Consider the following 16430-nt stretch of genomic DNA (forward strand, 5'->3'; position numbering starts at 1 on the left):
CATTAAACCATTCATCTCTCTGTCCATGACAATGATTGGATAGTACCACTTTCCCCCATTAAACCATTCATCTCTCAGGCCATGACAATGCTTGGATTTTTCCATTTTCCCCATTAAACCATTCATCTCCCTGTCCATGACAATGATTGGATAGTACCATTTTCCCCCATTAAACCATTCATCTCTCAGGCCATGACAATGCTTGGATATTACCATTTTCTCCCATTAAACCATTCATCTGTCTGGCCATAACATTGCTTGGATGTTTCCATTTTCCCCCATTAAACCATAGCCATGACAATGCTTGGATATTACCATTTTCCCCATTAAACCTTTCATCTCTCTGGTCATGACAATGCTTGGATAGTACCATTTTCCCCCCATTACACCATTCATCTCTCTGGCTATGACAATGCTTGGATATTTCCATTTTTCCCCATTAAACTATTCATCTCTCCATGACAATGCTTGGATATTACCATTTTCCCCATTAAACCATTCATCTCTGTCCATGACAGTGCTTGGATATTGCCATTTTCCACAATTAAACCATTCATATCTCTGTCCATGACAAAGTTGGGATATTGTTATTGTACGACATCTGACTACTCATCGCTGTCAATAACAAAGCTTAATATTGCCATTTCCTCCATCGAACCATTCATCTCTCTATGACAGCTTTTGGGTATTGCCATTTTCCCCAATAAATCATTCATCTCTCTGTCCATGACAAAGGTTGGATATTGTCATTGTAATACATCTGACTACATATCTCTCTGTTAATAACAACGCTTTGATGTTGCCATTTTCCCCGATTAAACCATTCATCTCTCTGGCCATGACAATGCATGGATATTATCATTTTCCCCATTAAACCATTCATCTCTCTCGCCATGACAATGCTTAGATATTACCATTTTCCCCCATTAAACCATTCATCTCTCTGGCTATGACAATGCTTGGATATTTCCATTTTCCCCCATTAAACCATTCATCTCTCTGGCCATGACAATGCTTGGATATTGCCATTTTCCCCCATTAAACCATTCATCTCTCTGGCCATGACAATGCTTGGATATTTCGATTTTCCCCCATTAAACCATTCATCTCTGTCCATGACAATGCTTGGATATTGCCATTTTCCCCCAATGAATCATTCATCTCTCTGTCCATGACAAAGTTGGGATATTGTCATTGTACCACATCTGACTACTCATTGCTGTCAATAACAAAGCTTTAATATTGTCATTTCCTCCATCAAACCATTTATCTCTCTATGACAGTGTTTGGGTATTGCCATTTTCCCTGATTGAACCATTCATCTCTCTATGACAGTTTTTGGATATTGCCATTTTCTCCCAATGTTGTTGTTGTTGTTGTTTTGGGGCTTAACGCCATTTTTCAGCACACGATAGGCTATACATGGCGGCCAGTATTTATGGTGGAGGAAGAACCCGGGGAAACTCCAGAAAGAACCACCGACCCACGAGAAGCTACTGGCAAGCTTTCTCACATACCCACATTGGCTGAATCCTAGACTTGAACCACCACAGACAGAGGTGAGATGGCAATGATCCGTAACGGAGAGCGCTTTAGACCACTCGGCCACTCGGGGCCCCATTTTCCCCCAATGAATCATTCATCTCTCTGTCCATGACAAAGGTTGGATATTGTCATTGTACCACATCTGACTACTCAACTCTCTGTCAGTAACAATGCTTTCATGTTGCCATTTTCCCCATTGAACCATTCATCTTTCTATGACAAAGTTTGTCTTTGTGTCTTTAATTGCCTGAAGGATTTTAAGGAGATACTGTAAACAATGTTAATATTTTTGTCAGGAGTGGAGACAGTGGAAATATTACAAAATCACTTTTCACTTTTAAATTTTGAAACCTTCATATTCTTGGTAAAAATGTTTAGAAATTTTCTTAAAGGAAATCCTCAAAATGTCATCAGGGATAACTAGCAACTTTGAAGAATTTGAAAGAGATAGGATCATTTATCCTAAGAAAGAATGTAGAAATCTTGTACTTCCCATGTTTGACTATGCTGATTGTATCTGAGATACCTGTATAACACAAAATAAAAACCCAACAAAAAATATTGGAATAAATCAATCTGGAGGATGTGAGAATAGTAACAGTATGACTGAGGTAATATTATACGAGGGTCAAATGGTGGGATAGCCTTATATGAGGGTCAGACAGGGTGGGATGAGCAGATTATTAGACTAAAGTGTAATAATCTAGTAAGAAGTTATTTGACATTTTAATTTTCTTTCAGTGAGCAACAGCTGTGAGAAGAACAAGACCGTATGCCAGTACTACTCTGCATGTCAGTTTGATGGGGAGACTTCTAGATGTGTCTGTCCTAGTGACTGTTCAACGGTCAGTGATTATACAAACAATACAAACCTCAGTTAGAATTTATAATAGGCATCACTTTTATAAAACATCCTTATTTAAGACATTGTTCAGAGCAGCCTCTGAGTGGTTTGAAGCTGATGTCTGCATTTCTGACTAGATTTTAAGGATATGGGTAGGGCTTTTGATGGCTTCTAAACTTACATAAAGAGATAATTTGTTTTTACATTTATAATTCTATTTATGGAGTTAACTGAGGTAAGATGATGAGCAGTGTGCATGGGTGGATGGGTATGTGTGTGCACAACACAGTTCAGGTAATAAAATTATTTTAGCAATGGCATTATGGTTGTGTATGATATTTGACTGAGAAGGCTTTGGAAATGTTCTACTTTAAATATGTAAGTAATTTTATTGATTTGTAATTCAGGTGTTCAGACCACTGCATTGTTTGTGCTTAAGTTTGTAAGCTAGATGACTGAGCAACATCTGTTGGGTATTGTTTACCCAGGATGCATTGTTGAGAAACACAAAGAAAATGGATATATCATTGATTGTTCAGTAATAATTAGATTTACAATCATAAGTTTGTAAAGGAGCCGATGTATTTTTTGAAAAATAAGAAGCAGTGATAAGATTCATTTTTTTTATTGAAGAATACAAAATGTCTTGCCAAGTAATTCAATCAGTGTCGCAGAATAGAAACCAAATGGGTTTTTGGACTAAATGAATAAGACAAACACAATGTGAGAAAGATGGAAATTTATGAAATGAATTAATAAAGACAAATATATGATGTAAAAATACAATGATTCTCTCATGTTCTCAACATACGGTTGACCAATCACTCTACACAACATTCACACATTGAAAATAAACCAAAAATATCAATTCAATATGAAGTACAGATCCAAGAAACTTCATGGACTGCAGATACACTTCAAACAGTATTATACACTACAAGAGAGATTCACATAAATCTCAAATATGAACTCCGATTAAGATTCAGAATAATCTTATGAACACAACTAAGATTCAAAATAATCTTATGAACACAACTAAGATTCAAAACAATCTTATGAACACAACTAAGATTCAAAATAATCTTATGAAGACAACTAAGATTCAAAACAATCTTATGAACACAACTAAGATTCAAAATAATCTTATGAACACAAGATTCAAAATAATCTTATGAACATAAAAATGTAATTGGAACAATAATTGAACCAAACGTATGCTTCTAGACCCCTTGTACAGTCGCACGATTCCTTGGGTTGGCCCACACTCTTATCGGCCGCTCGCACCCTTTATGGATCCACCACATGTACAGTCATACTTATACACGTACAGACAGCATACAGCACCCTTTTGAATTTGCTACACCTATGTCCAAGGCACAGACATACATACATACATACATACATACATACATACATACATACATACATATCAACAGCACACAGCCTTAAATACTCTGGAAACTCCAGACAGCTCTAAACAACTTTAGACAGCTTCAGACATCTCTAGTAAACTCTAGTCAGCTCTAGTCATAGTCACAATCACAGCGACAGACACAATCAGCTACAATAAAACCAAATTGGTCATAATAATAGTTTCTGTAAAATCTCTAGATATATGATAATACCTTAACCTCTAATAGTGACTTGTAATTCAAATTTCAAATCTGCATTGTAATAAATACATTATTGTGCGATAAGACATTACAAACCGAATAAGCTCCGCATATCAAATGAAATGTAAATTTAACACTTACCCTTATGGCTAGAAAGCAATGGAGAGCATACACTCCTTGACGTGATCCAAAATGACCAGTGTTGGTTTTAGAAATTGATCTTACTTAAATCCATGGGAGAGTGAGCAAAAGTCAGGGTAAAATACCCGTGCATGTCATGTTATTAATGTTCCTTCGTCACAAGTAATTTCTGGCGAGGTACATGTTAATACAGTCGCTTACCTGGAAAAACACATATTTACCCTAGATAGCGCTGTACACATGTACAACGAGAAATAGTCAAATAGTTCTAAGGCAAAGCCAAGTTATTTCTTTGCCTAATTCTGTGACAATCATATTCTAGTTTTTCACAAGAGATTGGGTCTACTTCACAAAACTGGCCAACTTCTACAGTTTTGGGAGCTATATGTCTACCATGCTATATCCAAATTTGTGTTATAACATGTTATAACTGGGTTTATGTGTAATAAACCTCTCTTGGTATTTTTCCCATATTTTATGACTTAGTAAGAAAAACTTGTATTGTCTGTTGATACACATAATTTTACATTTATATTCATTTCAAATCAAGTTTATGAATCTCTGAAATGATATCATGTTTGAGAAAACTTACAAAACATGTAAACCATTCAACAATGTTTCATTAATTGCACAGAAAGGCAACACTCACACAAAGGCAACACTCATAAGAATCCTGAGTTCTGCATTATGATGTGTTTAAAATATTTGTTTACCATTTGATTCAAAGCATTGGGTATATACACTTGATATGATTTTTACATTTCAGGTAGACGCAAAGGTGTGTGGTTCAGATGGTGTGACATATCAGAATGAATGTGAGCTGAGGGTGGCCTCCTGCAGGATGCAGAAAACCATCCTGATGGTCTCTTTAGGACAGTGTGGTCTGTATGCATATTTAAATCATTTCTATTTTTGAACCATCAAAACAGAATGCTGTACTGTTATGGTTTGCTCACATTTCAGTCATTTGCACACGAAAGATTACGACCTTATATGGACATATGTCATTTTTATTAATTCATTAATAGTATAATTATTATAAGGATTTTAGGTCTAGGCCTGATGCCCATTTTTCCATTTTATGCTATTATTGTCCATTATCTCCTGTTACCAAACTTTGTGGATTGCTTGCACTTCATGTAAGGAAGAACTCTATCGTTTTGGGGGTCAGATTAAGTTGAAGGTCATTGTCACTATGACTAATTGAAGGTCATTGTCACTATGACTAATTGAAGAAAAATGGTTTCTTGAGCTCTTCACCATCCTCAGTAACCAGACTTTGTGAAAGGCTCTCACTTGAGGTAAGGAATAACCCTTTTGACCTTGGCATCAAAAGATCAGAGGTCAATGTAACCATGACTGTAAACAAAATAATAGTTTCAGCACATTAACATTGATTAAAGACCAAAACCAGATTTAAGACCAGCCCACTGAGAACGTTGGTAAAAAAATCTCCAGAATCATCCACACTCTTCCATTTCTTACATGGAGAACTATTAAATTTGAGCTGGGAATGTCATGTCCTGTTTATGGCACTCTTGTTTTATAAACAGAAAAAAATAAGATGAGTTTTTCCTTCCTGGAGTCTCAGGTTGCCTGAAGAAAGTATGTCAGTGGTTAGAGCTTAGGGTACCATAACATATTCTGAACATACCTTGATATGTACCATGGTGTACCACAATGTACCATGGTGTACCACAATTATATTAGGGCGCAACAACTTATGGTTCTAAGTAGTGTTCTAGCATTTTAAATTTAAGTCTGTCAGTGGCTTCTAAATATATCTAGCTCTGATTTATTGCAAAATAACACTTTATTGTATCCATTATATTATTTGAAAAAACATATTTTTTTAAAATAAAAGAAAAGAAAATATATCAGCTCAAAAGCAAATCACAGCCTCCCCCCACAAAACAATTAAACATGGTCTTACCTTACAGTACATGCATTTGCCATGTGTATGTTAACTGTTTCATAAGTTGGAATCTAAACACTGTAACTGGATGAATAAGCTTACACTATAGTTGGCTCCCTGTAAACAACATGGTTTTGATATTGAAGAGCTTGTTGACAGAAATAGGAAGTGCTGACGCTTAATAATACAATTTACTAGGTCTAATATTGATAGGCAGGGAAACTTTGAGTGGGATGCTAAAGCCCAGGCAAGATATTTATCATAGAGGGCCAATTAACATAAAACTCACTTACTCAGCAAATGAGAACAATAGATAGTGGACTTGAGAAATGACAAAGTTCTAACAGAAAACAACTGCACTTCTGCAAATGATTATAATTAGAAATCTTACAAGAAATACATGCACTTCACACTGTAATGCTAGTAAAGAGCAAAAAAGTTTTTTAAAATTTAATCTCAAATTTTTCCAAAAGTTGGATTTGGCCTGACTATCTTTAACAACATCCCTATTTGACACATGACACATTGCAAATGTATGATTATTTAATATAATTACCTATACATTTGTAATATACAAACTTAGCTTAAAAAATACGACAAACTTTTGTAAAAATATTATAAATAATTTTTGTGATGAAAATGAAAACACTGTTTTAATAACATTAAATTAAGATTAGTCAGGAATTTCCATACATACCTTACGGAAAGAAACTACCAAAGTACCATTACAGTGAAAATGTACTGTGGTTATGTACCATTGGAAGAAATGCCACAGTAAACTGGTGTATCATGCAACTCCATCAGTGGGACATACCATATGGAAGATAGACTGTAATGTGAATAGGGCAGGGGGAAATAATGCAAACATGAGGCAGGGTGAATTAAATAATAGATGGAATGACTTGATTCTTACATTCCTGCATGTGTCAGGGTGTATGTTTTCCAGTGTGGTACAATTGATCATATGGGATTTTTCTACCCCGCCTCATTTAATTGTTATCCTGTATCCTGGATGATATCTGTTGCTGTTTTGTGCTTGAAGAATGATGTGTATGTTGTGGTCATATATTTTGCATCCTCATCTCCTATTGTGATACTTGGAGAATATTAATGGCATGTTCTTCTATTTACAGAATTCTTTATTTTGTGATATTGTTATTACAATTATATTTATAATTCCAGTTTTTGAACTGAGCATGATTTTTAACATAATCATAGTGACTTGTTTGTGAATTGAGCATGTTTTATGACAAAATCAATCTTTGTGACTGGTTCAGCATGTTTTATGACATAATTATAGTTATGTGACTGGTTGAGCATGTTTCATGACATAATTATAGTGACTGGTTTGTGAATTGATCATATCTCAGGAACCAGTCAACATATTCTGTTGGAATTTGTATTTTCATTGTCTGATAGACCTAGGATGCCTGGGGGGGGGGGGGGGGGGGGGTCATCATGTGAACTCCATTTTGCAGTGATTTATAGCCATTGTCAATTGAAGTCTTCATATAAGACATTGCTTGTAACCAGCACAGTTCTGCAATCTTACATCTAATTGCATGTGAATGAGTTGCTTATTTCATGCAGGATTGTCTTTTAAATGTGTCTTCTTTTCAGGTCTAATTTTGATGGAGTTCTTTTTCCATAAATAATATATTACCACTGCAGCAAATCCTTGTAATAGCTTAGGAACCAGTCAGTATATTCTATTGCAAATTGGCTTGTATTTTCTCATGGAGCTCAGATACCAGTCAGTATATTCAACTGCAAATTGGCACGTATTGTTTCATGGAGCTCAGGTACCAGTCAGTATATTCTATTGCAAATTGGCTTGTATTTTCTCATGGAGCTCAGGTACCAGTCAGTATATTCTATTGCAAATTGGCTTGTATTTTCTCATGGAGCTCAGGTACTAGTCAGTATATTCAACTGCAAATTGGCATGTATTGTTTCATGGAGCTCAGAAACCAGTCAGTATATTCTATTGCAAATTGGTGTGTATTATCTCATGGATCTACATCTGCCTTTAATTGGTTTTCTATCATTATCTCCAGTTGAATAGAGTTATAGCCCTTGAAAATTGACTTCATATATTGACAGGGGATGTTGTTTGTAACTAGCTGAGCTAAAGGACAATTTTACGTATCCTTATTCAGTTTTGTTTCATTACTGACTCTTAGATATAAATGTGCCTTATATTGGGCTTGCTGTAGCCCCTGAATTCTCATCCACTGACTTTGGTTTCCACATGATAACTTCATTAAAACAGTTTTAATTTCAATCAGATTTGGGGTCACTTGACATTGATGGATTACTCCATTACAGGCATTAAGTTGCCATCCTCTTGATTTTGATTTCTGAGCATAATTTTGCTAAGGAACACTTGAACCAAACTTATTATGTAACTTTATATTGACAATACCTTGAATGAGTGCAATTTTCAGCAAGCCATGTCATAATTTAGAAGAGTTATGGCCCCTGATAGCTCATCTTCAAACTTTGGTTTTCCAGTTGAAGATCATTTGATTAAAGTCCCACTGAGTTAACTATAAAGAGCTCAGCTCTCTGGGATGCATCAATTGCTAATTGCTCAAGCCTGTTGTTGACATTTTTTCTTACCAGCAATTTTCCTCTTGCACAAGGGTATGATTAGAAGTCACTCCAAATATATTATCTGGAAAGACTTTTTCAAATATACTGACATAAATGTGTTATATATGAATAGACAATAGCGATAATTGATAACTTTAAACAGCTTACTAGTGTAATAATTATGCTATTGTGTCAATTGATTCTGAAAAAGTTGAACTATGGTAGCAAGAAGTCCAGTAGTCATGGTTTTCTGAAAGACTGTACTATATTTTCTTGACCACTCTTCTTCACTAAGTCAGTACTTTTATCACTGATGATATGTAACTTTTTAATTATTTTTTGTCAACATATCAAATGTAATATTATATAATGTACTTTGTGGATGGAACAAATATGTTGATGATGGTAAAATGTAATTAAAAAATGACTACTGGAAATTTCAGACATGCTGTTCAATAAAGTTTACATTTTAATGGTTAATTGGCAAATATGACTGATTCAGTTACAGTCATAAAATCAGCTGGACCCCTGAAAATTACAAGATTATTGTTCCAATAATTTTCAATGGAGTATACAAAAAAGATAATGTTTTAACCAATACCATTTGTCACATAGTTTTAATTTTTGTTTGGAGCTAATCGTGGGAAAGGAAGAAGGCAATTGATACTGTAGAACACTAATAATGTAGAATACTAATAAATCATCAGTTAAAATGTATTTCTAATGTTCTGTCTTATGTTTTATTCCCAGACAAAAACTGATGATTAGTACTTCAGATTTGGTAATTGATAATTGTATTATCATATAATCTTCATTCAATAGTTTAATGATAATAATAATAATAATAATAATAATAATACTATTAATAATAATAATAATAATAATAATAATAGTGTGTACTTTTTGACATTGGCACAATTCTGCTTAAAATACTCATGAAACTTTCAATTCTAGAGGATTGCAGTGGTGTACAGTGTAAGAACGGGGCAAGGTGTGAGAAGGGGATGTGTGTTTGCCCAGTGCATTGCCCATTAGTGTCTGAACCTGTCTGTGCCAGCAATGGAATTGGTTACAAAAGTGAATGTGAGATGCAGAAAGAGGCCTGTAGGACAGGGCATGAACTGAGCATTGCCTACAGTGGCGAGTGTAGTGAAGTGATTGAATCTGGATCAGGAGGTAGTCTTAGCTGCAGAGAAGAAAACATCTATGCTCCTATTTAAAACTTTTTTGAATTCAACATGTTCTTGCCAGTGTGCATCTGTCTGTCTGTCTGTCATGTTCTGACCCTATATATATGCATATAATACAAATCCATTGCCAAAAGCAGGGAACCAGATCTTCAATCACATAATGCTCTGGAAAATCAGTGTTGATGTTATTAGTAGCAAATAACAGGTAGAATGGCTGGCATAGACCCTGATCTGAATGAAGATCAGGGTCTTTACTTTCTCTTGACTCAGAAATAAAATATATGCTCTGTCAGATTGGAGTCAACAATGGAGTTAGAAATAAAATATATACTGTCTGATTGTGGTCACCTCTGGAGTTGAAATAAAATATATGCTGTCAAATCAGGGTCCTTGCTTTCACATGAAATTAGAAGTAGAATGGTCAATGTAGACCCTGATCTGCCAGTGCAAAATGCTATATTAAATCAGGGTCTTCACTATCAAACAAAAGTTTAAGAATAATTGCCAGTGTAGACCCTGATCTGTTGGTAGTATGATGGCAGATTAGTATTAGAGTTACACTCAAATAATAAGAATAATGGCCAGTGTAGACCCTGTTCTACCAGTATAGTACAACACATCAGATAAGGGTCTACACATTCACTTGAAATTACTTTTGAAACAGCCAGTGTGACCCTTGATCTGCCTCTGAAGTTCAAGATAGCAAATTAGGGTCAACACTTTCATTTGAAATTAAGAGAAAAATGGCCAGTGTAAACCCTAATCTGCCAGTGAAGTACAAGATAGTAAACTAGGGTCAACATTTTGACTTGAAATTAAATGAAAACTGGCCAGTGCAGTGTAACCCTAATCTGCCAGTGAAGTATGCAACATCAGATCAAGGTTTGCAATTGATTATGCAATATACACAAGTAACTGCAGTAGTATATGTCTTATGATTGATCCATGGTCAGAACACTCTTTAGCTTCAACCTTTAGAAATGATACTGAAATAATTATGTTCAAATCATTTTTATGTACTAACTTCTTTATTTGAAATACTTCCATTAAAAGCCCTTTCATTTTAGCTGTTACCATTTATTCAATCTACTTTGATAATTTCTGGAGAGTAATGTATACATGGCTTTAGGAATGCTAGAACATTAATGTATACAAATATGTTTCTCTTCATTATAATTGGTGCCATGTTACATTTTTACAACATTCACAATACCAGTTGAGAAATAGTGCATTACCAAAACTTAATTATCCTGCTGTTATAACTGATCAGTATTTCAGTTATCTATGTAGAACTATGTGTAAAGGAAAGGATAATTTAATGTACTCATTACCTGTGTAATCTACTCATTATTATACTTATTACCTGTGTAATGTACTCATTACTGGTGTAATGTACTTATTATTGTACTGTGTGTTACTTTTCTTTCACCAGTAGTACAATGTATACAGATGATTGTGTCAGCCAATCTAGACTACATGTCCCTCTTTGTTTCGATATATCAAACAAGTAATTTAAACACACAGGCATTTTCTCCCATTCCTTCATTTAATTACTATTTCCTGATATATGCAATGCAGAGGACACTATGACATTGGCTTACTTCAGGGAGAAAACAGAACAATGCTTTGAGTTTTTCATTTTCATGTTAGAGGTTATTCTGTTTGACAGGTACTGGAAAACTAAGTATAATTTTGTCAGCTGTTACAACTGCATACCAGATTTTTAGTCATAAATATGTACATTAAAATAAGTGAAAATGTCACAGATTTAAAGTAGACTACCTGCAGCTAATGACCTTCAAATATAGTACAAGAACAGTCATGTCATAAAGTAGCTAATGACATACAAAATGTAGTACAAGAACAGTCATGCCAGAAAGTAGCTAATGACATACAAAATGTAGTACAAGAACAGTCATGTCCAAAAGTAGCTAATAACATACAAAATGTAGTACAAGAACAGTCATGTCATAAAGTAGCTAATAACATACAAAATGTAGTACAAGAACAGTCATGTCAGAAAGTAGCTAATGACATACAAAATGTAGTACAAGAACAGTCATGTCCAAAAGTAGCTAATAACATACAAAATATAGTACAAGAACAGTCATGTCATAAAGTAGCTATAACATACAAAATATAGTACAAGAACAACCATGTCATAAAGTAGCTAATGACATACAAAATGTAGTACAAGAACAGTCATGTCATAAAGTAGCTAATGACATACAAAATATAGTACAAGAACAGTCATGTCAGAAAGTAGCTAATGGCATACAAAATGTAGTACAAGAACAGTCATGTCAGAAAGTAGCTAATGACATACAAAATGTAGTACAAGAACAGTCATGTCCAAAAGTAGCTAATAACATACAAAATGTAGTACAAGAACAGTCATGTCATAAAGTAGCTAATGACATACAAAATGTAGTATAAGAACAGTCATGTCAGAAAGTAGCTAATGACATACAAAATGTAGTATAAAAACAGTCATGTCAAAAAGTAGCTAATCACATACAAAATGTAGTACAAGAACAGTCATGTCAAAAAGTAGCTAATGACATACAAAATATAGTACAAGAAAAGTCATGTCAGAAAGTAGCTATGACATACAAAATGTAGTACAAGAACAGTCATGTCCAAAAGTAGCTAATGACATACAAAATGTAGTACAAGAACAGTCATGTCCAAAAGTAGCTAATGACATACAAAATGTAGTACAAGAACAGTCATGTCCAAAAGTAGCTAATGACATACAAAATGTAGTACAAGAACAGTCATGTCAAAAAGTAGCTAATGACATACAAAATGTAGTACAAGAACAGTCATGTCAAAAAGTAGCTAATGATGTACAAAATGCAGTACAAAAACAGTCATGTCATAAAGTAGCTATGACATACAAAATATAGTACAAGAACAGTCATGTCAAAAAGTAGCTATGACATACAAAATGTAGTACAAGAACAGTCATGTCAAAAAGTAGCTAATGACATACAAAATGTAGTACAAGAACAGTCATGTCCAAAAGTAGCTAATGACATACAAAATGTAGTACAAGAACAGTCATGTCCAAAAGTAGCTAATGACATACAAAATGTAGTACAAGAACAGACATGTCAAAAAGTAGCTATGACATACAAAATGTAGTACAAGAACAGTCATGTCATAAAGTAGCTAATGACATACAAAATGTTGTACAAGAACAGTCATGTCAAAAAGTAGCTAATCACATACAAAATATAGTACAAGAACAGTCATGTCATAAAGTTGCTATGACATACAAAATGTAGTACAAGAACAATCATGTCAAAAAGTAGCTAATGACATACAAAATATAGTACAAGAACAGTCATGTCATAAAGTAGCTAATGCCATACAAAATGTAGTACAAGAACAGTCATGTCCAAAAGTAGCTAATGACATACAAAATGTAGTACAAGAACAGTCATGTCCAAAAGTAGCTAATGACATACAAAATGTAGTACAAGAACAGACATGTCAAAAAGTAGCTATGACATACAAAATGTAGTACAAGAACAGTCATGTCATAAAGTAGCTAATGACATACAAAATGTTGTACAAGAACAGTCATGTCAAAAAGTAGCTAATCACATACAAAATGTAGTACAAGAACAGTCATGTCATAAAGTTGCTATGACATACAAAATGTAGTACAAGAACAATCATGTCAAAAAGTAGCTAATGACATACAAAATATAGTACAAGAACAGTCATGTCATAAAGTAGCTAATGCCATACAAAATGTAGTACAAGAACAGTCATGTCCAAAAGTAGCTAATGACATACAAAATGTAGTACAAGAACAGTCATGTCCAAAAGTAGCTAATGACATGCAAAATGTAGTACAAGAACAGTCATGTCCAAAAGTAGCTAATGACATACAAAATGTAGTACAAGAACAGTCATGTCAAAAAGTAGCTAATGACATACAAAATGTAGTATGAGAATAGCCATAACAAGGTAAATTTGCTGATTGCAAGCTATTGCTTCATTTCAAGAGAATCAGTTCAGCATTGAAAGTATAGGTTTAATTTGAGTTAGAAATGTTGTGTCACATTAATTCTTCTTTTATATTCTCAGCAGCGCATGCAAAAAACAAATTTGTGTTGTGATGCAAACAAATGGCAGTGGCTTACACTAACTAGTGCATTTTCCATGACCTTCACCTTAGATCAGCTCCAGATAGTTGCTTTAATTGTTTGTGTACTATTTATATCTACACTTGGTGTTCACACAACTGTTGATGCTTTGAGTACAGCAAGCAAATTGTATGTTGTGTATGTATTGGTTTATCAAAAATCTATCTCCAAATTATTTTTTTAAAAACCTACCACCCACCAAATGTTAATTGGAATTTTTTTTATAGGCAAGGCTATGTTGTACTGAGGTACCTGAAAAAACAGAATTCAACCTGAGTACAATGGAATTTGTGACTATGCCCATATCATTTCAGGGTCTGTGATTGTATTGAGGTGTTTTGTAGTGAGTGAACACAGTAGTTTTCTACCTTACTTGCAGATTAGTAGATTTCTACCTTACTTGCAGATTAGTATAAAAAATCCACATAAAGATGTCTACTTTTTCAGTTGCCATATTGACTTATGAATCATGTGCATCCAACTACAAACAAAAAGCACACACATCTACTGTTGTCACCTCCATCATACTCAACTAGTGCATGCTAAGAGGATTGTTAAACAAGGGGTGTGCCATTCTCTGTACCTTTGTTAATTTTCTTTTTCCAACTATTCATTCACTATTCCATCAACATCTAGGACACTATTTTTATTTCTTCACTTATAAAAATTAGGGCAAGTATGAATCATAGCAAGAAAACCTCAACAATGACACTGTGACTCATTTTTGTGCTCGAGTGACGCTACGTAATTTTACAAACTACTTTATTCTCCATAAATAACACTAATTGACTCCTCTTTCCTATTTTAAGAGCAGAAAAGTTTAAACATGCAATGTAAGACCTGTTTTTCAATCCCTTTCTTCTACAGATCCATGATTACAACAAAATACTGCAGCAGTCTCAGTTAGATAACAATACTGTTGCGATGTATACATCAATGTATAAATTACTAAAGTTGTCACAGGCACATATGTAGTGTCAAATGTAACATAATAGCTGTGTGGCAAGTTGAAAGACTTTAGCTGAACAGAAAATTCAAAGACTTGTGCTCCTACTTTCAAATGCTTCAGAGTGGGAAAATGTGTTGATTGATTGGTCATTGTGACTTAATTCAGTGTGGGAAAATGTGTTGATTGATTGGTCATTGTGACTTAATTCAGCGTGGGAAAATGTGTTGATTGATTGGTCATTGTGACTTAATTCAGAGTGGGAAAATGTGTTGATTGATTGGTCATTGTGACTTAATTCAGAGTGGGAAAATGTGTTGATTGATTGGTCATTGTGACTTAATTCAGAGTGGGAAAATGTGTTGATTGATTGGTCATTGTGACTTAATTCAGAGTGGGAAAATGTGTTGATTGATTGGTCATTGTGACTTAATTCAGAGTGGGAAAATGTGTTGATTGATTGGTCATTGTGACTTAATTCAGTGGTAGATATACATGTGGTCATCATGATAGTACATTAAAAGAATGAATTTAGATTTAATTATTTTGCTATAATAAACATCCCTTATTTGGAAACTGTAGTGCCCATGGGCCTTAATTAGGGAGTATACAGTTTTCATTATGCCTTAATCATATTGGACTGCATTTCACCAGCACTCATGAAAACTGGTATGTATAATTTGGCCTATCAAGGTTTAGTCACTATGACCTTATTTGCAAAGCTGCATTTCATATTTTCAGCTATTAATTCATTACACTTTCAATATCTGGGACTCTACTTTGTGTACACTAATGAAAAATTAATATGTTGATGTGCCTCAAGGAGCAACTTAGCCATTCTAAAAGCTGGTCATTGTAACCTTATTTCCATGCCAATGTGATCTTTATATCGCCACCTATCTGTATTATAGAATCACAGTATTTTGAACCCGATTTCATCAACACTGATTTTTATTTGTATGTGGGTGCATCTCATAGAGTGTAAGTCAACTATTAAAAAATAGGTCACTCTGACCTACATTTCATGCTTGAGTTTAGTACAAAAATAATGAGACAAGAATGTGGAAGGTTAGTGAAATGTATTCTTAAGTGGAATGTACTTGTAAAATCAAACGGGTTCCGTGTTTCATCCATTGAATTCAGTTATAATTAAATGTATTTATATTTGTACTTTCTCTAAATAATCCTTTGGGATTTTGATCAAATTAGTGATCCTGGATATTGAAAACTTTTCTTAAAGAGTTCTTTATTTGGTTTGGGTATGGAAATGTGGTTAGCTGAAATTGATCATAAACTGAGAGTTTTGCATTGTTTTCAGGCATGAATTAATTGAGATATAGTAGGGCCATATTAATTTACCAATGCCAGAACTAGGTCATCATAGCCTCATTAGCATACTTGATTGATTTGTGTATTTTTTAGCCATTTGTTCTTTACACCTAAACTATCTTAGAATCCACACTCATTCGTTCTTTACACCC

The 16430-nt window shown here is 34.2% G+C and overlaps 1 protein-coding gene across 6 annotated transcripts in view; it reads left to right on the plus strand.

Moving 5' to 3' along the window:
- Nucleotides 1-16430, plus strand: part of LOC149781218 (agrin-like) — a 454787-nt gene that overhangs the window by 334378 nt on the left and 103979 nt on the right. For 5 of the 6 annotated variants that reach the window (XM_089935296.1, XM_089935300.1, XM_089935297.1 and 2 more), the window contains 3 exons: nucleotides 2287-2390; nucleotides 4910-5024; nucleotides 9608-9829. In XM_089935296.1, the coding sequence (XP_089791422.1) occupies nucleotides 2287-2390; nucleotides 4910-5024; nucleotides 9608-9829 (441 nt within the window). The remainder of the gene's footprint in view (nucleotides 1-2286; nucleotides 2391-4909; nucleotides 5025-9607; nucleotides 9830-16430) is intronic. The other variant, XM_089935301.1, reaches the window with a different exon arrangement.

Source organism: Sinohyriopsis cumingii, chromosome 15 (genome assembly GCF_028554795.1).
Source record: "Sinohyriopsis cumingii isolate HCF-2022 chromosome 15, ASM2855479v2, whole genome shotgun sequence".
NCBI lineage: Eukaryota > Metazoa > Mollusca > Bivalvia > Unionida > Unionidae > Sinohyriopsis > Sinohyriopsis cumingii.